This window comes from Mus musculus, chromosome 5 (assembly GCF_000001635.26).
Source record: "Mus musculus strain C57BL/6J chromosome 5, GRCm38.p6 C57BL/6J".
NCBI classification, from domain to species: Eukaryota; Metazoa; Chordata; class Mammalia; order Rodentia; family Muridae; genus Mus; species Mus musculus.
This window is the reverse complement of record NC_000071.6, coordinates 138,164,539-138,187,524: the sequence shown is the minus strand read 5'-3', so window position 1 is coordinate 138,187,524 and position 22,986 is coordinate 138,164,539. Positions and strand designations below refer to the sequence as shown.

Below are 22,986 nucleotides of genomic sequence, written 5' to 3'. Positions count from 1 at the left end.
GAAGCCCGCAGCAAGCTTTAAAAAAAAAAAAAAAAAAATCATAGAACGGTCAGCGCATGCTCAGAGCCAGCCCGAAAGTGGGTGGAGCGTGATGGCTCAGTTTTGTGGCGCCTTCTGAAGGTCCTGACAGCTGGGTAATGAAGATACAAATTGAAGTAATTAGAATAGAGTAATATGATCTTTACACATGCACGTAGAATGAAATTTTTATATAATTTCAGACTGTGAAACGATATGGTCTATTTTGACATAGGGAAGAACAGTGATAACTTTTTGGCTTCTGCCAGGACCTACTCCTGTCAGGGGGCGGGGCCAAGATGGCGCCGAGCGCCGGGTGAGCGGCGCTTTGGCAGCGGTGAGAGGCTTTTACTGCTCCCGGTGCTTGGCTGGCGGGGGAAAGTCTGAGGTGTATCCGTGAGGAGACCCTTTGAAAGGGCCCATGTGAGGACTGGGAAGAAGACGGTTGGTTGTGTGTCCGTGCTCGTGGGGACCCTGTGCGTGACTGCACTGGAAGGATGGTGGGGCGATGTAGTGGCTTGTGAACCTCCTGTAGCGCTGCCCGGGTAATCTTCGAATCACTTCCCTAGCTGAGAAAAATGATGTAAAGATATAGCTCAAGTTATCCCTTCTCTAAGAAGTCTTCCTGTCGCTTCCACTGATCTGAGAAACTCCCGAGGCTGCTAGAGTGTTTTATGAAACCTTAGTGGCAAGGGTACCACCACAGAGGACTGGGACCCGACCAGGTACAGAGTATGTGCTGAATAATTGTATTTCCTGTAGACAAGATTTAACAAAAGTCTGAGAAGACTTGGAATGAAAAGAACCAGTCCCTAGCACTCAGTTCTGAACACTCTTGAGGTTGGTTTCATGTCCAGTGTCAGGCAAGCTCCTTTCCTTTTAACCACAGAGTAAACTCCAAGCTTGAGTCTGTGTCTTTTTCATTTTGGTAATTGTTATACCAAGTATTTAGTGAACACTTACACCTTATTCATGCTGGGCAGTGGTGGCTCACGCCTTTAATCCCAGCACTTGGGAGGCAGAGGCGGGCGGATTTCTGAGTTCTAGACCAGCCTGGTCTACAAAGTTAGTTCCAGGACAGCCAGAGCTATACAGAGAAACCCTGTCTCGAAAAACCAAAAAAAGGAAAGAAAAAAAGAAAAAAAAAGACTTATTCATATATTTAACAATGCCCTAGGCACCAGATAGGTCAGTGAACATAACAGACATATTCTTGTTTACTGGTGGGGTAAGGATAATAAACAAGAAGAAATAATAGCCAGGCTTGGTGGTAAACAGCTGTAAAAGGCAGGAGGCTCTCCAAATCAAGACCACGGGATGAATTCCAGACGAGCCTGAGACCCAATTGTAGAAGGGTTGTTTAACATGTGGAAGGTCTTAGATTTAATCTAGAGTGATTTTATATATATACATATTATATCACTATTATTAAGAAGAAGAAGAAAACATAGCAAACAGGTAAAGCCAGGCATGGTGGTATGTGCTTGCAATCCCAGTACTTGGGAGGTAGAGGCCAAAGGACCAGTGTTGTCTACCTAGTGAATTTGAAGCCAGTGGGGCTATAGGAGACCTGCCCCTAAAGAGAGGTGGGTGGGGTCAGGTAGTCAGCCAAACACGTTTAGGAAGAACACAACAAAAGCTATAAAGCCAAGTACATGTCTGTCAGATTTAAAGGACAGCAAGGAGAATGATGTCAGGGTAAAGTGGGAGGGGGCGGGGCAGGTGATCAGAGATATGAGAGAAAAGAAAGAAACCATCTTAGACAGGAACTTATTGCAGAGTCGGGATGGCCTCAAACTTGCTGTCCCCACTTTAGCCTCCAGGGTACTGGGAATATGGGTGTACAGCATGTACACTCTGAAGCCTGACATGAAACCCAAGGCAGTCCACTGAAATTAGAAGTGTTAACCCCTACACCTGGACAGGAGGCAAGGGGAGTCGTTATAGGAAAGAAATAGTTACCTAGTTTATATTTTGACAGACCACTTTGGTTTTAAGAAACAAACGCACAAAAAAAGCCAAGATGGAAATAGGAACACCTTGTCCAGCGACTGAGTTCAGCAGATGAATAGGTGATAATCATCTGGGCCAAAAAGGGTCGGGTTGGGCTGCCTGGTAAGTTTTAAAGTTCTGCTGGGAATCAAACCCAGGCCCATGTGCATGCTAAGTACCTTACTACTGAACCACATCTTCCAGCCTGGTGGATTTGATTTAAGCGTCCATATAAGAATGACTTGTGCCGGATGTGGTGATGCACGCCTATAGTCCCAGCACTTGGAAAGTACCCGGAGTTCAGGGCCATTCTCAGCCACATATGGAGTAAGAGACTAGCCTAGGCTACAGAGGCCCTATTTAAAAAAAAAAAAAAAAAAAAAAGCCTGAGCCAGGCAGTGGTGGTACACGCCTTTAATCCTATCATCCAAGAGACAGAGGCAGCCAGATCACTGACTTTGAGGCCAGCCTGGTCTACAGAGCAAGTTCCAGGTCAGCTGGGGTTACACAGCCTTGGGGTGGAAGGACAGGGGACAAACTGGTCTGGAGATGTAGCTCAGTTGTTAGAGTATTTCCCAGACCACAAAACTGTAGAGGTACATGTCTGTAATCCTAGAACTAGGAAGGTAGAAGCAAAAGAATCCAGAGTCAAGGCTAGCTTTCATTACAGAGTTTAAGGTGTGGCTACAGAAATCCTGTACACAAAACTAAGAGCAAACAAACAAAATTGTCACTGGGCATGTTAATACATGCCTGTAATCCCAGTACTTGAAAGGCAGAAGCAGGAGGCTAGAATTAGAAGTGTCACGGCTGCATAGTGAGCCCCTGTGTCTAAAAGGAGAAAGGACAGGCCAAGCTGTTGTTTGGTAGCTTTGCTTTGAGGGTGAGCTGCAAGGAAGGAAGGAAGGAACTCAGATGTAGGGTTTGAATTATTTTTCCTTTTTATCTTACCCCACCCCACTATCAGGATCTCCATCTTTCCATCCTGGGGAGGCATCCTTCCAGGGACAGGAGCTGGAATTCCAGCATGGCCGAGGAGAAGAAACTGAAACTCAGCAATACTGTGTTGCCCTCTGAGTCCATGAAGGTGGTGGCAGAATCTATGGGCATTGCTCAGATTCAGGAGGAGACTTGCCAGCTACTGACAGATGAGGTCAGCTACCGCATCAAGGAGATTGCCCAGGTAACCCTTTTGTCCAGCTTCCCTTTGTGCTAACACTCCAACCTCCTATGTAACTCCAGATATCCTTGAACTTCTGACCCTCCTGCCTCCACCTCCCACTGCTGGGATTGAGGTTCTAATACCATGTCTTGTTTATGGGATGCTGAGGATTGAACTCGGGTCCCTGTGCGTGCTGGGCTTTACTCACTGACCCGTATTTCTCAGGGTCAGAGATGAGTATCTCTTCTTAGTGGGGCATTGGTGGGGTATGCCTTTAATCCCAGCACTTGGAGTCAGAGGCAGGGGGAATCTCTTGAACTTGAGGCCAGCTTGGTATATACAGAGAGTTCCAGGAGAGCCAGAGCTACACAGAGAAAACCCTGTCTCTGAAAACAAAAACAAAATCTCTTTCCCCCCCACCCCCTAGGATGCCCTGAAGTTCATGCACATGGGGAAACGACAGAAGCTCACTACCAGTGACATTGACTATGCATTGAAGTTAAAGAATGTGGAGGTGATTTGGGGGGACTTGAAGGAGACAGGCGGCTTTAGAGTGGGGAGACAATGCACGTGTGGCCATGCCTCCCTTGCGCTGTTTCTCATGTCCTTCTCTGTCTCTCTCCTGGTGTAGCCACTGTATGGCTTCCATGCTCAGGAGTTCATCCCTTTCCGGTTTGCCTCTGGCGGGGGCCGGGAGCTGTACTTCTATGAAGAGAAGGAAGTGGACCTGAGTGACATCATCAACACCCCTCTGCCTCGGGTGCCTCTGGATGTCTGCCTCAAAGGTGGAGGGAGGGTAGAGCTGGGTGCCCAGGGAGGAGGGGAAGCAAGCGTGTGACTGGGAGGAACTTCACAAGAGAAGAAAGAAACATCCAATATGTGAATGGCAAGAAGGGGACTAGGAAGGGGAATACATCTTCCTCCGTCAGGGTCGGCTTCCCAGTGTACATACCCAGAACTCAGCTTGACGTCTTCTTTACAGCTCATTGGCTAAGCATCGAAGGCTGCCAGCCAGCTATACCAGAGAATCCACCCCCAGGTAAGGTTTTCCTTGCCCCTTAATCTCCTTCCCCATCCCTGGTCCTCTAGAGCTCCTCCTACCTTCTCATCACTCCTGCTGTGACCACTTTCCCACCAGCTCCCAAAGAGCAGCAGAAGGCTGAGGCCACAGAACCCCTGAAATCAGCAAAGCCAGGCCAAGAAGAAGATGGACCCCTGAAAGGCAAAGGTCAAGGGGCAGCTGCAGCTGATGGCAAAGGTCAGTGTCCTGGCCAGGCCCCTTCCTACTCTTATCCCAAAGCCAGGTGGTCCTCAGTGAAGTGGATGAGGCCAGGGACAAAAGAACCCCAGAAAAGCCCAGACGCCTATAGAAGAGTTGCATGTTGTGGTGAGGGTTTGTCCTGTGCAGAAGCGTCTTCTAAAGCTTACTTTTTTTAGACATGTGTACCTGTGTGTACGTGTGTGTGTGTGTGTGTGTGTGTGTGTGTGTGTTAGCTATCAGTCCTCATGAGCTATCTACCTTGTATTTTTTTAGGGCAAGCACTATACTGACTGAGCTATCTCCCCAGGCTAAGTTTTCTTTTTCAAGCCTGTCTCCCATTTCACACAGGAAAAGAGAAGAAGGCACCTCCCTTGCTGGAGGGGGCCCCTTTCCGCCTGAAGCCCCGCAGCATCCATGAGCTGTCTGTGGAGCAGCAGCTGTATTACAAGGAGATCACGGAAGCCTGTGTGGGATCCTGTGAGGCCAAGAGAGCGGTAAGCCTGCCCTCTGGCTCCCTTCGGTCAGAGAAAGAATCTTCCTGGAACAATGGGAGTTTTCAACAGTCAATGGCCCCACCTGACTCACTGCCCCCTACCACAGGAAGCTCTGCAGAGCATTGCCACGGACCCAGGGCTCTATCAGATGCTACCACGGTTCAGTACCTTCATCTCAGAGGGGGTGAGAGAACTGGGAAAGGACAGACCCATGATGAGGCTCCAAGGGAGGGGGATGACAAGGTAGGTTCATCTGAGGGCTCTCTGTGCCTACCATCAACTTCCCCTCTCCTAGGTCCGTGTGAATGTAGTTCAGAATAACCTGGCCTTGCTTATCTACCTGATGCGTATGGTGAAGGCCCTGATGGACAACCCCACACTGTATCTAGAGAAATATGTGAGTGGTCTCGCCTACCTGCTGTCTTTTGCAGGGTCAGGGGCCCTTCTGGCAACCTCACCACAGGAGGTCTGGTATCAGACTCACTGACAGGGCCTGGTCTCTCTCAGGTGCATGAGCTCATTCCAGCAGTAATGACCTGCATTGTGAGTAGACAGCTGTGCTTGCGGCCAGATGTGGACAATCACTGGGCACTCCGGGATTTTGCTGCCCGTCTAGTGGCCCAAATCTGTAAGCATTTCAGCACAACCACCAACAACATCCAATCCCGAATCACTAAGACCTTTACCAAGGTAAGCCCCAAAAATGTTATCAAATGATGCAAACCACCCCTTTAGGGCTACCTGTGAGAGAGAGAGCTTCACCCATTTGGCAGTGGAAATGATAGTGGGAACATGGAGCCATGGAGATTGGGCCCAAGGGACTTGAACCTTTGTGTCCTAATGTTTTGTGTTTATAGGTGATGTCAATCCTTCGCAGTTAGTCTTTCTTTTTTTTTTTTTCCTTTTTCCAGTTTTGTTTTTTTGAGACAGAGTTTCTCTGTGTAGCCCTAACTGCCCTGGAACTTGCTCTGTAGCCAGGCTTGGCCTTGAACTCAGAGATCCACCCTCCTGTGAGTTCTGGGATTAAAAGGCATGTGCCACCACTTTGTGGCAGCCATCGCTTTTTTGAAACAGTATACCATGTACTCCAGGCAGGCCTTAAACTTACAGTGTAAGCAAGGATGGCTTTTTTTGGTTTTTGAAACAGGATTTTTCTGTGTGTAGCCCTGGCTGTCCTGGACTCACTTTGTAGACCAGGCTGGTCTCAAACTCAGAAATCCGCCTGCCTCTGCCTCCCGAGTGCTGGGATTAAAGGTGGGCGCCACCATGCCTGGTTTGAGGATGGTTTTAAAATTCTAATCTTCAAAAAAAAAAAATAATAATTCAAATCTTCCTGTCTCTACCTACTATGTGCCAGGTTAGCCTTTCTAACCCTTTTCATCTGGGGTTTTCTTTTTCTCTACAGAGCTGGGTCGACGAGAAGACTCCATGGACAACTCGATATGGCTCCATTGCAGGCCTAGCAGAGCTGGGACATGATGTTAGTCTCCAGGAAGAGCTGGGGGAGGGGCAGTTACATTTGGTGTAGGAGGAGCCTCTGGTGACCTTTTAGCCTGGGATTCTCCCCTTCCTTCCCACCAGGTGATTAAGACGCTAATTCTGCCAAGGCTGCAGCAGGAAGGGGAACGGATCCGCAGTGTCTTGGATGGGCCTGTGCTGAGCAACATCGACCGTATTGGAGCAGACCATGTGCAGAGCCTTCTCCTGGTGATGAACCCCACCGTACCCGCCCCTTCTTCCCACCAGCCCCACCCTCAGTTGCCACAAGCATGGCTACAGTGTTTTAGCAAGCACGAGGCACATCTTACTCTTTTACTCAAGAGGCTAGCACTGTTGTGTACATGGAAAGCAAGGCACAAGCAGAAAGCCTTGATAGTCAATAACTTCTGGACCACACTGCCTTCATCCTGTTTGCCTCACTCTATGGCTTACTCTGCCCAAGGCTCATGAACACCAAATATGTCATCAGCAAACCCTGTTCATGTCAGTTGATCCTTATGGAAGGAAACAGTCTTTTTTTTCTTTGGGGGGGAGTTTGTTGACTCCTATAGATGTGATCTTGCTGGATAGTTTGGCTAGCCTGAACTTGTAAGGTAGACAACACTAGCCTTGTGGCAATCCTTTTACCTGTCTTCTGTGTGCTGAGATTATAGGAATGCACCACCATACCCACTGAAATCATTCCTTTTTATTTTTAAGACTTTTTTATGTTTATGAATGTACACCATGGGTAGAGGTGCCCACGGAAGCCAGAGGAAGGTAACAAACCTGGAACTAGAGTCCCAGATGTCTGTGAATAACCACCCTGAGGGAGTGTTCTAAACCTGAGTTACCCTCCAGTCCCCACCCCCATTCTTTTTGTTGTTATGCTGCTGGGAATTGAACTTGGGGCCATATACTTGTTTGCAAAGCATTCTACCAATGACGCTATATTCTCCTTGGCCCTTTTTAAAAAAAAAAAAAAAAAAAAAAAAAACTTTGAGATACGCCACCTGCTCAGGCTAGCCTAGAACTCCTTCCTGCTTCAGCTCAAGTGCTGTGTCCAGAGGCCATTGCTTTTCACTGTGACTTCTAACAGTAACACTGGATGGGCTCCTCTCATCTTTGTGGGAGGATACCAGCCCTTACTCTGCCTTCTCTACAGAAACACTGTGCCCCAGTACTGGCCAAGCTGCGCCCTCCACCTGACAATCAGGATGCCTACCGGGGAGAATTTGGGTCCCTTGGGCCCCTTCTCTGTTCCCATGTGGTGAAGGCCAGGGCCCAGGCTGCTCTACAAGCTCAGCAGGTCAACAGGACCACACTCACCATCACACAGGTCAGCTGCTGAGGGAGGAAATGTACCCAGGTTTGGGATAGCGTTTGTCATAGCCAGCAGTCTCAGGGAGCTGGACCTCTCCCACGCCCAATGAAGAGCTAGCTACCTGGAGTGGCTCAGGTCTGCCTTCAATGTTAACATTTTCTTCCTGTGTCTGTTCTCTTCATAGCCTCGGCCCACACTGACCCTTTCACAGGCCCCTCAGCCAGGCCCTCGCACGCCTGGCTTATTGAAGGTCCCTGGCTCCATTGCCTTGCCTGTTCAGACACTGGTGTCTGCGAGAGCTGCTGCTCCTCCTCAGCCTTCTCCTCCTCCAACCAAGTTTATTGTAATGTCCTCATCTTCCAGTGCCTCATCAACCCAGCAGGTATGTGGAGCCAGGGTGAGGGGTGTGATGCCCCTGGGGAAACCTCCAAGCTGTAACCTAATCCCTTCATGCTCAAACTCGGACAGCATAAGAGCTACTTCTCAGTATCTTAGAGGCCTCAAGCTAGCAGCAGTCTTGACCATCCATTCACTGGGGACTACAAGGGAAGGTGGGAGTGGAGGGCATGTGTCAACAGTAGATACCTGGAAAAGGATTCTGGGGGAAGCAAGGACAACATGACCCTAGACCCTCCTTTCTCGCTCAGGTTCTGTCCCTCAGCACCTCAGCTCCTGGCTCAGGCTCTACTACTACCTCTCCTGTCACCACCACGGTTCCCAGCGTGCAGCCCATCGTCAAGCTGGTCTCCACTGCTACCACTGCACCCCCAAGCACAGCCCCTGCTGGTTCTGGCAGTGTTCAGAAATACATTGTGGTCTCTCTTCCCCCAACAGGGGAAGGCAAAGGAGGCCCTCCTTCTCATCCTTCTCCAGTCCCCCCTTCATCTTCTTCACCATCCCCACTTGGGGGAAGTACCCTCTGTGGGGGGAAGCAGGAAGCTGGGGACAGCCCCCCTCCAGCTCCAGGGACTCCAAAGGCTAATGGCTCGCAGCCTACTGGACCTGGCTCTCCCCAGCCTGCTCTGTGATGTGTCACATGTGCTGACCTCCTCTCTTGTGCAGATTCCTACACACTCAAACAACCTGTGAGGGAGGAAGGAGGAAAGGTTTTCCCCAGTGACTTTCTTTTTAGATATTGTACAGTAAGTTCCTCAGAATAAAAGTTGGATTTGTAAGTTTGTGAGCCTCCCGCATCACATAAGGTCCGTGGGACCTTCCTGTCCAGGTCCAAAGCCACAAAGAAAATGTCCTCTTCCTGTTCAACTGCCTGCTCACATTGCTGTCCATATCCTTGCTTGGGGAGCTTCAAATCCGAATTACGTAGGCGTTGCTGTGGCTTAGATGTCGAACCCACTTGTGAGGATTGGCATTACCACAGGCACTAAAGGACAGTCTGAGGAATCGAACCTGGAGACCGGAGCATGTGTGCCGAGGGAGTTCAAAGGAGAGGCTGGCAGGACCCAGCCCCAAGGGAGAAGGTCCATGGTTGGGAAGTCCCTGCAAGCCAGGGACATCCATCTGTAAGTAAAAGAGTCAGGGAAGATGTGAGGCTAGACAGCTACTCGGCAGCAGGACTGGGCTGTACAGGAGGTGTGTAGGATCAACAAGGCATACCTGGAAAAGGCCGGAGAGTTGAGAGCCTCCTTGTACCCGGGGCAGATCCCAGTGAAGGGCTCCTTCTCCCAGCTCTGCCTTCTGATCTGGACTGCTCAGTTCCTGAGACAGGCTGGACGGTAGATAGGGAAGATGCTGAACTAAGTGGCCACTTCCTTGGTAGAGCAGAGGCTCTGCCCAGGGAGTCTTCCCAGCGAGCATGCTGACCTGATGACCCCTCGGGGCAGGGGAAGGTGCAGATGAATGTTGAGAGCTTGGCTGTAAAGAGGAAAGGAAGGGTCAGCTCCAGGATGGCAGTGTCTTACTTACCCTGGACCTTTTTGTTTGCACTGCTCTTGAGACAGTAAACAGCTGAGGATGACTTTAAACTTCTGATTCTCCTGCCTCAGCTTCCTCCAGTGCTAGAATTACAGGTGTGCACCACCACACTGTTTGTGGTGCTGCGGATCAAAGGCAGGGCTCTGTGTATGCTAAGCAAACACTGCACACTGATCCATACCTCCAGTCTCTTCTCTAGTCCTTCATAAGAGAGTTCAGCAGATGCATTCCCACATCCAACCCTTTCCCAAACACCACAACCTCTGACTCAACTGGAATTTAAAGTTGATGGATGCAAATGACTGGTGGTTTTGAGATGGGGGTCTCACTTCACAAAAGGTGAACCTTCTGTTTCAGTGTCCCATCTGCTGGGATAACAGGTACATACTACACACTACAAAGCTTTAGTGGACCCATCTGGAGGATGAGTTAGCAGGTCCTTGGGCCTATTTTCTGTCCCGTGCAGCTGAACTGGGCTTGACTAACTCCCACTTTTTTTGTGTGTTTTGTTTTCTGAGACAGGGCTTTATGAAGCCCAACCTGGCCTCCAAACTCTCTATGTATTCGAGGTTGGTCTCGTGATCGCCTGACCCTTCTATCTCCCAAGGGCTGAGAAATAGGTATGTGCCACCACGCGCAATTTGACCAGCCCCAACCCTTACCTCTTTGGGGGCAGGTCACACCGTAACTTCAGGTAAACCTGGAGCCTGGAAAGGGTGGCATACAATTAAATCATATCCTCCTGGCATCCCATCACTGCTAACCCAGGGCCTCCATGGGAAGAGACTGGGTAGATTGTACCCCAAGAAGGAAAGGACTGAGATCCATCCCAACAACACTAGCCAAGACTACATCGTATCATCTCTACCACCACCCTTCCATAGTAAGCCCTGGTACATGTAAGCCTCGGGATGGCATGGAGTAGTTCTAAAACACAGGAAATAGTCTCACCGGCCTGAGCCTTGGTCCCACTGCACAGAGGGAAAGAGCCGGAAGGGGAGTGGTGAGGGGAGGTCATCAGAGAGCTGGTATCTCATCACAGTCAGCTGAGGCCAGAGAGGGACAGGTCAGCTTGGTCTTACACCGGTCCTGCCTCCCTCCCCTTGGTAGATGGAATGCACCAGGAATAAGCCCTAAACCTGACCTCGCCCTGAGGTGGCTGCAGGCGGAGGATCCGATGAGACTCAAACTCATCTAGATTGACAGAACTATGGAATGACACCTCATCAACTCGAATCCCTGGCCCATAACCTGCCAAGAGAAGGAGACAATGCTGGGCAGTAGTGGTGCACGCCTTTAATCCCAGCACTTGGGTGGTAGAGGCAGGCGGATTTCTGAGTTCAAGGCCAGCCAGGGCTACACAAACACAAAGAAACCCTGTCTTGAAAAAAACAAGCAAACAACCATACACACACACACACACACACACACACACATATATATGTATATATGTATATATGTATATATGTATATATATATATATATACACATATATGAGAGAGAGAGAGGAGACGGTTCTCTTGACCCATATTTCAGAAAAGAGACATTTCCAACTTCTCTCCATATTATTCTGGAGGGAGAAATTCACGCTCGCCTTACCTCTCAGTTCTGACTTTCCAACACAAAATTCTTCTGTCAAGCCAATGCATATCTCTGTGGGAGGAAGGACATGAGAAAAGGGATAGCAAATACCACCATGCACATCACAAGGAAGCCTGCGCCACACCTAACCATTGGTTCTCACCAGAACCGCTGGGAAGGAAGCTCTTGAGCCGTATCTCTCCTTGGACGTCCACCTTCAACAACGAGCCCTAGAGGCAGAAAGTCAAGCTCAGCCTCCCCCAGGTACCACTGCCCTTCACGTCCAGGAGTGGGAGCCCAGACTTACATTAGATGCAATCAGTACAGACAGTCTCTCCACCACATCCAAAAACACCTCATTCTTTTGGCTCTAGGAAAGAAAGGATCTGAGTTATGGAGCTGAAAATCTGTTTTGTTTTCTGGGTTGTTTGTTGTTTGTTTGTTTGTTTGTTTTCAAGACAGGGTTTCGACCATGTTTCTCTGTGTAAAGAGCCCTGACTGTCCTGGACTTGCTTTGTAGACCAGGCTGGCCTCACACTCACAAGAGATCTACCTGCCTCTGCCTCTCTGCCTCTGCCTCCCAAGTCCTAGGATGAAAAGCACGAACACCCAGCCTGGAACCCTGTCTTCAAATGGACAGGCAATGTCAGGCATGGTGATACATGCCTATAAACTCAGCACTTGGGAAGCTGAGGCAGGAGGACTGCCACGAGTTCAAGACCAGCCTAGGTTACAAGGTAAGAGCCTGGGTTGGAGGACCAAAGGAAAGCCTATCTCAAAAAAACCAAAAGAACAGGAACTGCAGAGATGGCTCAGTCAAAAAAAGTGCTTGTCACATAAATATGACGATCTGAGTCTGATCCTCAAAATCCATGTGAATGCCAAGGTACTATAGGTAACCTATAGCCTACACCAGAGAGGTGAGGATACGCAGACCTGAGGCTCATTGGATCAGCCAACCCGCCTAGTCAATGAGCTTCAAGCTAGTTTCAAAGGAGGCGGATGGCGTTCCTGAGAATGACAGCAAAGGCCTGGTCCTTTAGCCTCCACACAAAAGCATGCTCTGCACATACACTCATGCCTAAAATAAAAGAGGCAGCAGAAGGGACAGGAGAGTTGAAGCAGAGTCCTGGGATGGGAGGCCAGGGGTAAAGGAAGAAATACACATCAAAGGGAATAGAAAGATAATCGAGTCCTAGGACAACAACAACAACAAAAAACCCTCATCAAGTCTGGCCTCACGGATCCTTCCCTTACCTGGTCAGAACGACTGGACAGGACAGGGCGGCTGGCTGCGCTGCTTGGGGCCACTTTATTCTGCTGTGTCTCTGCCCCGAACTGCAAAGCGTCCAAAGCAACAAACCTTCAGCTTTGATGCTCACAGCCAACCCTCCTGCCCCTCTTCTTTCCCAGCTACTGACCAATCCAACACTGCTGAGGTCAAAGAGGCTGAAGGGCTTGCTGACCACAGCTTCAGTTTGGATGAAGTTCCTCAGCATTTCTGTGGATGTAGTCTGCACATAGCCATAATCCTAATGGACAGAAAGAGTTGAAATGGTGTGGCCGCAACCTCCCAACCACACACTCCATGAGGACATTTCTTCATGGTAGCACGGAATAAGAGAATGAAATTGAAGTCCTTGGAGCTGGGGAGCTGGTTCAGTGGGTAAAAGGCTTGCTGAGCAAGTGTGTGGACCTGAGCTCAGTCCCTGAAATGTAAGTAAATAAGAAGGTGGACATGATAATGAGCATCTATAATCCCAGTGCTCCCATTCAGAGACGAGAAATAGAGACAGGAGAATCCCAGGAAGCTTGCAGGCTCGTTAGCTTAGTGTACGTGCACTGGGGAACAAAGGGAGCTTGCCTTTCACTTCTCTTTTTTTTTCTTTGTTATTTTTATTTTTATTTTCAAGACAGGATTTCTCTGTGTAGCCCTGGCTGTCCTAACTCATTCTGTAGATCAGGCTGGCCTTGAACTCAAGAGATTCATTCACCTGCCTCAGCATCCTGGGTGCACCACTATGGCTGGCTTCTATTTTTATTTTGAGACAAGGTCTCATGTAACCCTGGCTGGCCTCCAACTCACTATGTCGACTGGGAATGCCTCAAAAATCAAACTGATCCATCTGCCTCTGGATGCTGGTATATTAAAGGCACGCACCACCATGACCAGCAAAGGACTCTGTCTTGAACAAGGTAGAAGGTCAGGACCAATACCCGATATTGTCCAACAGGAAAGAGAAGGACACACAGGTGGAGAAACGGAGCCAGGGAGACAGACAGACATCCTGTGAGATAGCTCTGCTGGTGCTTGCTATCAAGCAAGCCAACCTTAGTTCAATCCCAGGGACCTAGACAGTATGTTGGTTGGGAACACGCAAAAGAAACTTATTTTAAATAAAATCATTTCATTTTTAGACTCCATTTAATCATAAGGAGAAGCTAAATTCAAGATCCCAGGCTCTGGGGGAGCTGAGGACTTCCCAATAGCTGAACGGCTTCTGTTGTAAATAGTTGCCTGAGTCCAGACATCTTTTTTTTTTTTTCCCCAAGACAAGGGTTTCTCCGTGTAGCCCTGGCTGTCCTGGAACTCACTTTGTAGACCAGGCTGGCCTCAAACTCAGAAATCCACCTGCCTCTGCCTCCCGAGTGCTGGGATTAAAAGCGTGTGCCACCACTGCCCAGCTGAGTCCAGACATCTTAGGAACAACTTGTACAGTTGTCTGAGTCCCGCCATCTTAGGGACAGCTGGTAAGAGAACAGCTGTTTGAGTTCAGACACCTCAAGGACAACTTCTCCATCTTGCTGGCAAGATCAACTAAGCTCGTGTTCTCAAGCCCAGAAAACTACTCCTAATCTGATTGGTCAAAGTTCCCTTGCTCAACCCCTTATGTCAAAATATGATTGGACAGTGCTACAGCTCACCCCACTCCCCTCCACTTTGTGGTGTCAGCCTTTAACTGCTAGGCAAGTTCAGGAGTCTGTTCTACAGCCCTGACTGATCAGTACTGGCTTGATTACAATACCTTTTTGTCATCTGCATTGACCTAGTGCTTGAGTTATGGTGGATCTATATTGGATTTAGCAGATTCTACAACAAGTAGAAGATACCTGATCTCCACACATGTGCAGTGATGTGGGCAAATACACACACACACACACACACACACGTGAATAAATAAACTTAAAAAGACCAAAGTTTTTGGGCTTTACCAGCACTTCATCCAGGAGTTCGTAGACAAGCGCCACATTGCGTGAGATGGTTCCCTCATTGAGTGAGCCACAGTAGTCACCCAAGAGAGTGGCTAGCCTAAGGAAACACAGCAAATTATGTGTGAATAAACCTCACACGCCCTCCTTCTTAAGTGCCTGTCCCAACTCTACTCACCGGGAAAGCAGCTCCAGAAGGCTGAAAGGAGAGACGTTTTCTAAGGTTGTGGCCACCAAATAGAGCCCACTGTGTCTGATGTGAATAAAATGACGATCACCGTGATACTGAGGCAGAGTTGAGGACAGAGGCCATTAAGAAAAGACCAGAATTGTAGTAAGGAAACCTGCAAGATGGCACCCTGAGGTCTACTAGTGATGGGCGATGCCCCAGATCTAAGACCTGGCCGCCTAACGTGGAAAGGTAGTATCTACCTCTCAAAGTTGTTGATAGTCAAAAAATAGGGTGCATGGCTCTGTAACTGGCTTCTTGTTAGTACTCAAAACATTTATAAACAAATCCTCCCCACACACACACCCCCGCCCCCAAGCTTCCTACCAAGCTGCCCTTGACAGGGAGGAGGCACTCACCCACCTCCACAGTTCTAAGGCCCTGCACACCAACCACAGTAGTTACCATGACAACCGGGGACTCGCCTCCAGGCAGTCCCGTCAGCTTCCGGTAGAAGAGCTCTGCCACATCACGACCACCACTGTCCCCGCGGACTAGCCAGGTGGAAAGATAGTTAAGGAACAGGCGACACAGACTGATCTGGATTCGATTTCTACCCAGCTACCCTACCCCGTCTCCCGGGTCAAAGGATACAGTCTTTATAGATGAGCGGATCCCCCTTGGAAGACAGAATGAAGAACTGGGAAATCATGGCGGTTCTGGAGGATAGACGAGAACACGGTGAAAGTTGAACCCACCCCGCCTTGTGGACGCGGAACAAAAGGCCGCACGGAGGCTGGCGCTTTAAGAAACACTCCTCCCACACACACACTCGCGAGCATTAATTTCGAACCGCGGGAAACAGGGTGTCCAACCCGCCAGGATCTGGCAATCTTTCAACGGCCCGCCCTCAAGCCCCTTGTCATTCAATCTAGACTCGTCCATTGATTGGTTAAAGTTAGGGGCTGGCAGCAGTTGGGAACCCCCTATCTGATTGGCGGGTTCTCAGCCGCACGGGTCACATGGGTGACGACGTTTCGCGCCAATTTCGGTTGGCCGGCTACGTCCCGCCGCGCGTTCGTTTTCTGCTTCCCCAGAGAGAGATTTTTGAGCCCTTCAAGTCCTGCCACACCGTCCCCGGCAGCGATGGCGCTTAAGGACTACGCGATCGAAAAAGGTGAAGATCTATAGGGCTGGGGGCGGCGTCCTCGGAGGGAAACTTCTACCTGCACCTGTTGAGGGGTGCTGGAGTCTTGGGGTCGGGCGGGGGAGGGGGAGTGAGCCGGGATCTGTGACTCCGAGGACAGGCGAACTGCGCCTGCAATAAGCAGTGGGCGTCAAGGATGGAGGAAGCAATCCTCCTTGGAAAAGGTGATGTGTTTGTGTTATGGAGAGAACCCAGTGGAGTCCACAAAGGAGGGGCGCGCTCGGTAGAGACCGGGTGACTTGGTTCAATGCATTCAATACGTGACCCAAGGGACTAGGTTACTGGGCCAGCCTCTGCTGCTCGGGGCGCTAGCGAATTCCCGCGTCCACTGGAGACTGGCCGAAGTCCAGAGGCGGGGCTTGCCAGACCGCTACGCGCCGCGATTGGTTGTTTTCGGCCGCCCTCCAAGCGGAAGTAGAGGCGGGCGGAAGTGGCGCTACCCGATCTTGGGACTGTCGTGTGTAAACAGTGTCCTTCCGCGCGGTGGCCTCGGAGATAGCTGCAGTAGGTAGGGGCGTGCCTAGAATTGGGAGGCTAAGCGCCCGGTGGCGAAAGGTGGCAGTGTGGTGGACCCGAATGGCCCTTTGGCGTTCTGGCCAATCCCCGCTCGGCCACCCGTCTCGGGCGGAGGAATCCTGGGCTGTGAGGCGGCTGGAATCTGGGCCCATGTGCTTCTTTGTTTACTAAGAGCGGAAGCAGTGGCGGGAGCCGGGCATGAGTGCAGAGGAGGCCTAGTGGCGGACGTCCTGGCGGGAGCCTAAGAAAAAGAGTTGTACTGGTAGAGCGAGAGCCGAGGACCTTAAGTCGATTGGGAGCGAGCTGAGAGAATTGAAGAAACTGAGATTCCTAATTAAGACAGAGTGTGGAATTCTCTTGGGAAGGTTGGGTAAGACTCTTGTAGCTGCCCGAAGACCTATATTCTTCTCTGTGTAAAAACGGACTTGTGAAAAGGAACACTGCCTACTTTGGGGAGAACTTGGTCGATTTGTTTTCAATGTTCATTTAACTAACTAGTTCATAGGTTTCGTCTTAAGTGAAAGTGGGTTTCTTAGGTTTCTGTTAAGAGTTTGAAATAAAGAATCTAAAAGGAAAGTTGATTGTTTATTTTATTTATTTTTACATTATTTTGTTACATTATTGTGTGTGTGAGATCGCACGGGCATATCATAGTGCTGGACACCCGCAGGACTCTGTTCTCTTCCAACCTGTGGGTGGGCCCTAGGGATTGAACTCTAGTCCTTGGCAGCAGTGGTCTTTACACCTCACTGCAAAGACTTGGTTTTTATTTTATATTTGTAGAAAAAGTTAAGAAGTTCCTCCAAGAGTTTTATTACGAGAATGAGCTTGGAAAGAAGCAGTTCAAGTATGGGACCCAGTTGGTAAGTCTCAGGATTGGTTCTGGGGAGTGGCGTGGCGTGTTAAGAACTTGTATAAGGTTATCTCAAGTCTGGCTATCAGTGAATGACTTGATTCTGATTGTTTTTATACAAAGTTGGGTTTTTGTTTTGTTTTTAGCTTAAGGGTTTTCTTAGATGTTTTAGTCGTGTTTATTCCTATGTGTTTGTGCTCACAGGGGCATGCCATAGCATGTGTAGAGGTCAAAAGGACAATTTGTGGAAGTCTGTTCTCCCACCATGTGTGTTCTAGAGAGCAAATTCAGATCATCTGGCTAGATGGCTATGTCTAACCTGCTGAGCCACCTCATCCATTCCTAGCTCTTAGTTTTTAGGGGTAGTCTTTGTGTGGCTCAGACCACCATCAAGAACACGCTGTGTAGCTACATAGCTGAGGTTGGCTTTGAGCTCCTCACTCTGTTGCCTTCTGAATCCTAAGTGCTGGGATTATAGACATCTACCACCATGATGTACTGCATTCTGTTCTTTCCCCAGTGGTAGGATAGTGACTTTAGAAGAGCTTTTGTGGGTGAGGTGAACTTGACCCTAAAGTGTTAGCATCTCTTCTTTACCTCAGGTTCATCTGGCTCATCGGGAACAAGTGGCACTGTATGTGGACCTGGATGACATAGCTGAAGATGACCCTGAGTTGGTCGACTCAATTTGCGAGAATGCCAAGCGCTACTCAAGACTGTTTGGTGATGTTGTGCAAGAGCTTTTGCCTGAGTACAAGGAGAAGGAGGTAGGTGGCTGGTTTGTTTCTGAGCTCGTCTGCCTCGTGCCCTGTTTTCTTTCTCTGTCCTGCCTCTCGCCTTTTCTTTCTTTTAGGTGGTGAATAAGGATGTCTTAGATGTTTACATTGAACACCGGCTGATGATGGAGCAGCGAAGCAGAGACCCTGGGGCAGTCCGGAACCCCCAAAACCAGTATCCTTCTGAACTCATGCGAAGATTGTGAGTATCTCTGTGGGAAAGGGCGGGGACTTGCTCTCCGGGGACTTGCTGACAAATGTTTCTCTTTTAGTGAGTTGTATTTCCGAGGCCCAAGTAGCAGCAAGCCTCGAGTGATCCGGGAAGTACGAGCTGACTCTGTGGGGAAATTGTTAACTGTGCGTGGCATTGTCACTCGTGTGTCTGAAGTCAAGCCCAGGATGGTGGTGGCCACATACACTTGTGATCAGTGTGGGGCAGAGACCTACCAGCCAGTACGTATACAATTCTATGATGGTGATTTGATACCTCGGGTCGTTTTGACTGATAATATTTCAAGGAGGTCTTAATCCTTATTTTAAAAGACACAGAGCAGAGATGGTTACTGTGGTGATTGTAAGACTTCCTGTTTTCCTTGTTTGTAGATCCAGTCTCCCACTTTCATGCCTCTGATCATGTGCCCCAGCCAGGAGTGCCAGACCAATCGCTCAGGGGGGCGGCTGTACCTACAGACTCGTGGCTCCAAATTTGTTAAATTCCAGGAAATGAAGATTCAAGAGCATGTGAGTTTAGGGGATATGAGTCCTGCAGCTGGTTATGAAATTATAGGAAGAAAGATTGGGAGAGAGGTTTACCTAGAATTTTTTTATATTTGCTCTTAGTCAGAAAATCGGGAGGTGATTTAATTGAAGTTTTTTTCTGGTTCTATTGGGAGGAGGATAAGAAGAACTCAGCTTCCTTCCTGAAGTCATCTAGGTTGGGATGACTGAATCTTACCATCAAATGGGCATCTTCTGGGGTGGTGGTCAGTTGGGTCAGGTCTGCCTCGCTTTTCTCCTTGTCTCATGTGCTCTGTGTCATGCCCTCCCCCACACCTCCCAATCTCCTAGAGTGACCAAGTTCCTGTGGGAAACATCCCTCGTAGCATCACAGTGGTTCTAGAAGGTGAGAACACAAGAATTGCCCAGCCTGGTGACCATGTCAGCGTCACTGGCATCTTCTTGCCAGTCCTGCGCACAGGGTTCCAACAGATGGCACAGGTGAGGGCGTTTTGAATGAGGAAATAGCTGCCTTGCCTCCTCATCCACCCACTCACTCTTCACACCCTTAGAAAATGAAAATCAGTGAGGTGGAACTTGTGGATAAAAAATTCTCAGGGACTCTGGTGATGGGGACTTTAAAGGGAACTCTTGTGTCCAGGGCTTACTCTCAGAAACTTACCTGGAAGCCCACTGGATTGTGAAGATGACAAAGAGTGACGATGATGTCTCTGGGGCCGGAGAGCTGAGCTCAGAGGAGCTGAAGCAGATTGCAGGTGAGGGACCACGAGCTCAAGTTGAGAGTTGAGCTCCATCCTAGATTTTGTCCTGAAGGAAATGCTATGGCTTAATTTTTTGCAGAGGAGGATTTCTATGAGAAGCTGGCCGCTTCTATTGCTCCGGAGATCTATGGACATGAAGATGTGAAGAAGGCGCTGCTGCTGCTTCTGGTGGGTGGTGTGGACCAGTCTCCTCAAGGCATGAAGATCAGAGGTAAGAAGGACAAGAGACTTAGGAGGGAGGGTAAAAAAACATCCCACGAGAGTCTGTAAATGACAAGAGTTGATGATTTACCTTAGTGGTTGTTGTGTCTTAGAAGTAGTCTGGACTTTAAGAAGGGACCAGGTCTCAAGTGCTCTTCTCTGTTGGTGGACAACTTGGGTAAAGAGTATCACTCAGGCTTCCTTCTCATTTGCCAGGAAACATCCACATCTGCCTTATGGGAGACCCTGGTGTGGCCAAATCTCAGCTCCTATCTTACATCGACCGTCTGGCACCGCGAAGTGAGTGTGAACAGGGATGAGGCTTGGTGTTTGGTTGATAAACACTAAGGCCTCTGGAAGGCCTGGGGAAAGCGGTTCCTTTCTTCAGCAGTTTGCTCTTTATCTTTGCAGGTCAGTACACAACAGGCCGTGGCTCCTCTGGTGTAGGGCTCACAGCAGCTGTGTTGAGAGACTCTGTGAGTGGAGAACTGACTTTAGAGGGCGGTGCCCTGGTGCTGGCTGACCAGGGCGTGTGCTGCATTGATGAGTTTGACAAGATGGCCGAGGCTGACCGCACAGCCATCCATGAGGTTATGGAGCAGCAGACCATCTCCATCGCCAAGGCGGGGATTCTCACCACGCTCAATGCCCGATGCTCCATCCTGGCTGCGGCCAATCCTGCCTACGGCCGATATAATCCCCGCCGCAGTCTGGAGCAGAACGTCCAGCTTCCGGCTGCTCTGCTTTCTCGATTCGACCTCCTCTGGCTGATTCAAGACCGGCCCGACAGAGACAATGACCTCCGGTGAATGAAGTAGATGACACCCATAGAGACAGCCCATTTTAGTGACTTTGGGGCAGGGAGGTAAAATCAGAAAGCCACTCAACTTGTCTGTGTGCAGACACCTTAAACACCTTTCCTTGTTTGCAGTTCATATGGAGATAGGTTGGAGCTAAGATCTTGAGGGTTTTCTGGGAGGCCTGTCTGCCATGCTTTGGAGAAGAGGTGGTGCTAAAAGGGGATACTGAGTCAAGATTCTCAGGGTGTTAGAGCTCTAAAGACTGACGCCCGTCTTCTCTCCAGGTTGGCCCAGCACATCACCTATGTCCACCAGCACAGCCGGCAGCCCCCTGCCCAATTTGAACCTTTGGACATGAAACTTATGAGGTAGGAGGGGTGGAGATGGGTATGTCTGGGGAGAGTACTGGTCTGTGGCATTGTCTTATGCCAAGTGTGTCTGGAAAGCATTGAGTCTTGAAAGGACTCATCTGCTTATCTATTTCAGCCTCAAAAGTAGCTGAGCCTGGGTCTCTCTGTAGCCAAGGGATCATCAGAAACTTTTTTTCTGTTTTGGGATGACAGAGCAGCAGGCCTTATATAATCCTAGCTACTCTGAAACCTGAGTCATTTTGGGGATGTCTCCAAAAACTACTTCCCTCCTGTATATAAAGGAACCTCTCTCACTCTCTAAATCCTGTCCGAGGCAGGTCTAGCTTTTTGGCCATAAGTGCTTCCATGGCACAGATGACTCGGGTTTCTAAACTGGTTTTCACATGGTCTCTGAAGTCTGTCAAGGGGTTAAGTTAAATCCTCCCACTACAGGTGCTTTGGTAAATGTCATTCTCCTGAAAAGTTGGAAGTTACTTGAAGTGTCCTGGCAGCCCTGTTTTGGAGAAATCCCTCACTGTCCACGTCAGCATAGAATATTAAGTGGGGAATCTCATAAAGCCTGCCTGCTTTCCCGCTTTCCCATGAACCTTGTTTCCCACAGACGGTACATAGCCATGTGCCACGAGAGACAGCCCACAGTGCCTGAATCTCTGGCTGACTACATCACCGCAGCATATGTGGAGATGAGGCGAGAGGCCCGGGCCAGTAAGGATGCCACCTATACTTCTGCCCGGACCCTGCTGGCCATTCTCCGACTTTCCACTGCTCTGGTGAGTGGTGGGTCCCTGTCAGCTGGAAAGCTGACCCCTGCCTGCCACCTCACCTAATGACCCTCAAGCCGCCTCCTTCCCTCCTACCAGCCCTGCTGGGACTAAAGTGCTGACAGTGCAGATAGTGGTCCTCTCTGTGCTACCGCACTGTGGGTACTTGCTGCTCCAGCAGGGCACGTGCAACGCCCATGGAGGGAAAGGCTGCTTGCTGCTTGAATCCATGAGGGCTAGGACTTGAATTCCTGGTGTCCTAGATATGATCTTAGAAATCTCCATTCTGTCCTCCCCTCTTGGACCTTAGTCATGGGGGCTCCAAAGTGCTGTTCGTGCAGGTAGTGTAATTACCTGACCTACTGCTGAGCTAGCACTTCCCGAGCCCCCAGGACACAACCTCTGATAGTGGCCCTAGCTGAGCGCCCCAGGCTCCATTTGTTTGATGGGGAGCCTAGTGGAGTTCAGAAGGGTCTGGTCTCCCTCACAGGACAGCTGAACACCCACCGGGACTGGCCAGTGTTGAGAGGCGGAGACTTGGGCAATTGCTGGACGCTGCCCTGGGCATTGCACTTGTCTCGGTCTGACAGTGCCGGCCCAACACTGCAGATGTGGGGGGGCAGGGAGGAGTCCCCATTTTTGTTCAATGAGTAGGCAAATGTGGCTTGCCCAGGCTTGAAGCTGGAGCAAAGAAAGATCCTTGACTTCATTCCCCTCCTCCCCTCCTATCCCAATCTTTTCTATGCCTTCCCCTTAGGCTCGACTTCGGATGGTAGACATTGTGGAGAAGGAAGATGTAAATGAAGCCATAAGGTTGATGGAGATGTCGAAGGACTCCCTTCTAGGTGAAAAGGGACAGACAGCTAGGTGAGGATTTTAATGAAGAGTGAGACTGGACCACTGGGCTTATTGACCTGGCTTGCCCTCAGGGTTTTGATGCTGATTGCTGCTACTGTTTGTGGCCTTGCACCTTCACCTTTTCCATCCTTGTCTTTTAGGACCCAGAGGCCAGCAGATGTGATATTTGCCACCATCCGTGAATTGGTGTCACGGGGGCGGAGTGTCCACTTTTCTGAGGCTGAACAGCGCTGCATATCTCGTGGCTTCACACCAGCCCAGTTCCAGGCAGCTCTGGATGAATATGAGGAGCTAAATGTCTGGCAGGTTAATACTTCTCGGACACGGATCACCTTTGTCTGATAGCCAGTTTTTACACCCTCCTGCCTACACCAGAGGGCATGCTGAATGCCCCCTCAAGAAAAAATCTCATTCTCCCATGCTGCACTTTTTTATTCTGCCAATAAAGTGTTTTGATTGCCTCTTGCTTGTTAATAACTCTGTAGAGTTTTTAGTATGCTCTCTCCTCCCCTAGTCTCTAGT

General features: G+C 49.6%; 3 protein-coding genes and 3 non-coding genes across 22 annotated transcripts; 5 read left to right on the top strand and 1 right to left on the bottom strand.

Moving 5' to 3' along the window:
• The first annotated feature begins 73 nt into the window (after positions 1–73).
• Positions 74–8,908, top strand: Taf6 (TATA-box binding protein associated factor 6). 11 transcript variants are annotated; one of them, NM_001356602.1, is made up of 15 exons: positions 74–134; positions 2,978–3,193; positions 3,600–3,686; positions 3,804–3,957; positions 4,155–4,211; positions 4,311–4,430; positions 4,782–4,927; positions 5,034–5,111; positions 5,223–5,324; positions 5,435–5,617; positions 6,333–6,407; positions 6,509–6,634; positions 7,572–7,745; positions 7,915–8,112; positions 8,378–8,903. In NM_001356602.1, exons 2-15 carry the CDS (start codon positions 3,038–3,040, stop codon positions 8,756–8,758), a joined length of 2,037 nt encoding a protein of 678 aa, NP_001343531.1. In that variant the 5' UTR covers positions 74–134; positions 2,978–3,037; the 3' UTR covers positions 8,759–8,903. The 11 variants fall into 11 exon arrangements, with proteins under 11 accessions (NP_001343531.1, XP_011239242.1, XP_011239238.1 ...); XM_030254353.1 differs by lacking the exon at positions 74–134 and adding an exon at positions 275–563 and having other exon boundaries at positions 8,378–8,901; XM_030254354.1 differs by lacking the exon at positions 74–134 and adding an exon at positions 293–494 and having other exon boundaries at positions 8,378–8,901.
• On the bottom strand, positions 7,096–15,504 carry Ap4m1 (adaptor-related protein complex AP-4, mu 1). 4 transcript variants are annotated; one of them, XM_006504551.2, is made up of 15 exons: positions 15,277–15,363; positions 15,046–15,176; positions 14,632–14,738; positions 14,457–14,553; positions 12,665–12,775; positions 12,501–12,581; positions 11,551–11,613; positions 11,407–11,473; positions 11,262–11,315; positions 10,807–10,913; positions 10,614–10,708; positions 10,325–10,369; positions 9,552–9,602; positions 9,345–9,456; positions 7,096–9,248 (listed from the first exon to the last, which is right to left on the bottom strand). In XM_006504551.2, the coding sequence occupies exons 1-15, from the start codon at positions 15,332–15,334 to the stop codon at positions 9,036–9,038; spliced, it is 1,392 nt and encodes a 463-aa protein (XP_006504614.1). In that variant the 5' UTR covers positions 15,335–15,363; the 3' UTR covers positions 7,096–9,035. The 4 variants fall into 4 exon arrangements, with proteins under 4 accessions (XP_006504614.1, XP_030109937.1, XP_030109936.1 ...); NM_021392.4 differs by having other exon boundaries at positions 8,838–9,248; positions 15,088–15,176; positions 15,277–15,504; XM_030254077.1 differs by lacking the exon at positions 15,046–15,176 and having other exon boundaries at positions 15,277–15,362.
• On the top strand, positions 15,414–22,942 carry Mcm7 (minichromosome maintenance complex component 7). 4 transcript variants are annotated; one of them, XR_001784632.2, is made up of 15 exons: positions 15,414–15,799; positions 17,129–17,208; positions 17,801–17,965; positions 18,052–18,176; positions 18,247–18,427; positions 18,578–18,715; positions 19,043–19,192; positions 19,353–19,467; positions 19,553–19,684; positions 19,891–19,974; positions 20,086–20,539; positions 20,759–20,842; positions 21,447–21,615; positions 22,364–22,473; positions 22,605–22,925. XR_001784632.2 is itself a non-coding variant. In NM_008568.3 (15 exons), exons 1-15 carry the CDS (start codon positions 15,769–15,771, stop codon positions 22,804–22,806), a joined length of 2,160 nt encoding a protein of 719 aa, NP_032594.1. In that variant the 5' UTR covers positions 15,642–15,768; the 3' UTR covers positions 22,807–22,942. The 4 variants fall into 4 exon arrangements, 3 of the variants coding, with proteins under 3 accessions (NP_032594.1, NP_001343505.1, NP_001343506.1); NM_008568.3 differs by having other exon boundaries at positions 15,642–15,799; positions 20,086–20,479; positions 22,605–22,942; NM_001356576.1 differs by lacking the exon at positions 15,414–15,799 and adding an exon at positions 16,259–16,337 and having other exon boundaries at positions 20,086–20,479; positions 22,605–22,942.
• On the top strand, positions 21,707–21,788 carry Mir106b (microRNA 106b). Its single transcript, NR_029658.1, has one exon. It is a non-coding gene; the product is annotated as a microRNA 106b (primary transcript).
• Mir93 (microRNA 93) lies at positions 21,915–22,002 on the top strand. The gene has a single exon (NR_029749.1). It is a non-coding gene; the product is annotated as a microRNA 93 (primary transcript).
• On the top strand, positions 22,121–22,204 carry Mir25 (microRNA 25). Its single transcript, NR_029787.1, has one exon. It is a non-coding gene; the product is annotated as a microRNA 25 (primary transcript).
• Positions 22,943–22,986: the final 44 nt, after the last annotated feature.

Excerpts from the sequence above, each read along its gene's own strand:
- Ap4m1 (XM_006504551.2), bottom strand. The coding sequence starts at position 15,334 with ATGATTTCCCAGTTCTTCATTCTGTCTTCCAAGGGGGATCCGCTCATC. Across the intron at positions 10,709-10,806 it reads TGCAGCCACCTCAGGGCGAG|CTGACTGTGATGAGATACCA; the intron begins GTCAGGTTTAGG and ends CTCTGGCCTCAG. Across the intron at positions 9,249-9,344 it reads AACTCTCCGGCCTTTTCCAG|ATGGATGTCCCTGGCTTGCA; the intron begins GTATGCCTTGTT and ends TTTTACTTACAG.
- Mcm7 (NM_008568.3), top strand. The coding sequence starts at position 15,769 with ATGGCGCTTAAGGACTACGCGATCGAAAAAG. Across the intron at positions 15,800-17,128 it reads GGACTACGCGATCGAAAAAG|AAAAAGTTAAGAAGTTCCTC; the intron begins GTGAAGATCTAT and ends TTATATTTGTAG. Across the intron at positions 19,468-19,552 it reads GGAGCTGAAGCAGATTGCAG|AGGAGGATTTCTATGAGAAG; the intron begins GTGAGGGACCAC and ends AATTTTTTGCAG.
- Taf6 (XM_011240940.2), top strand. The coding sequence starts at position 3,038 with ATGGCCGAGGAGAAGAAACTGAAACTCAGCAATACTGTGTTGCCCTCT. Across the intron at positions 4,928-5,033 it reads CCTGTGAGGCCAAGAGAGCG|GAAGCTCTGCAGAGCATTGC; the intron begins GTAAGCCTGCCC and ends CCCCTACCACAG. Across the intron at positions 5,618-6,332 it reads TCACTAAGACCTTTACCAAG|AGCTGGGTCGACGAGAAGAC; the intron begins GTAAGCCCCAAA and ends TTTTCTCTACAG.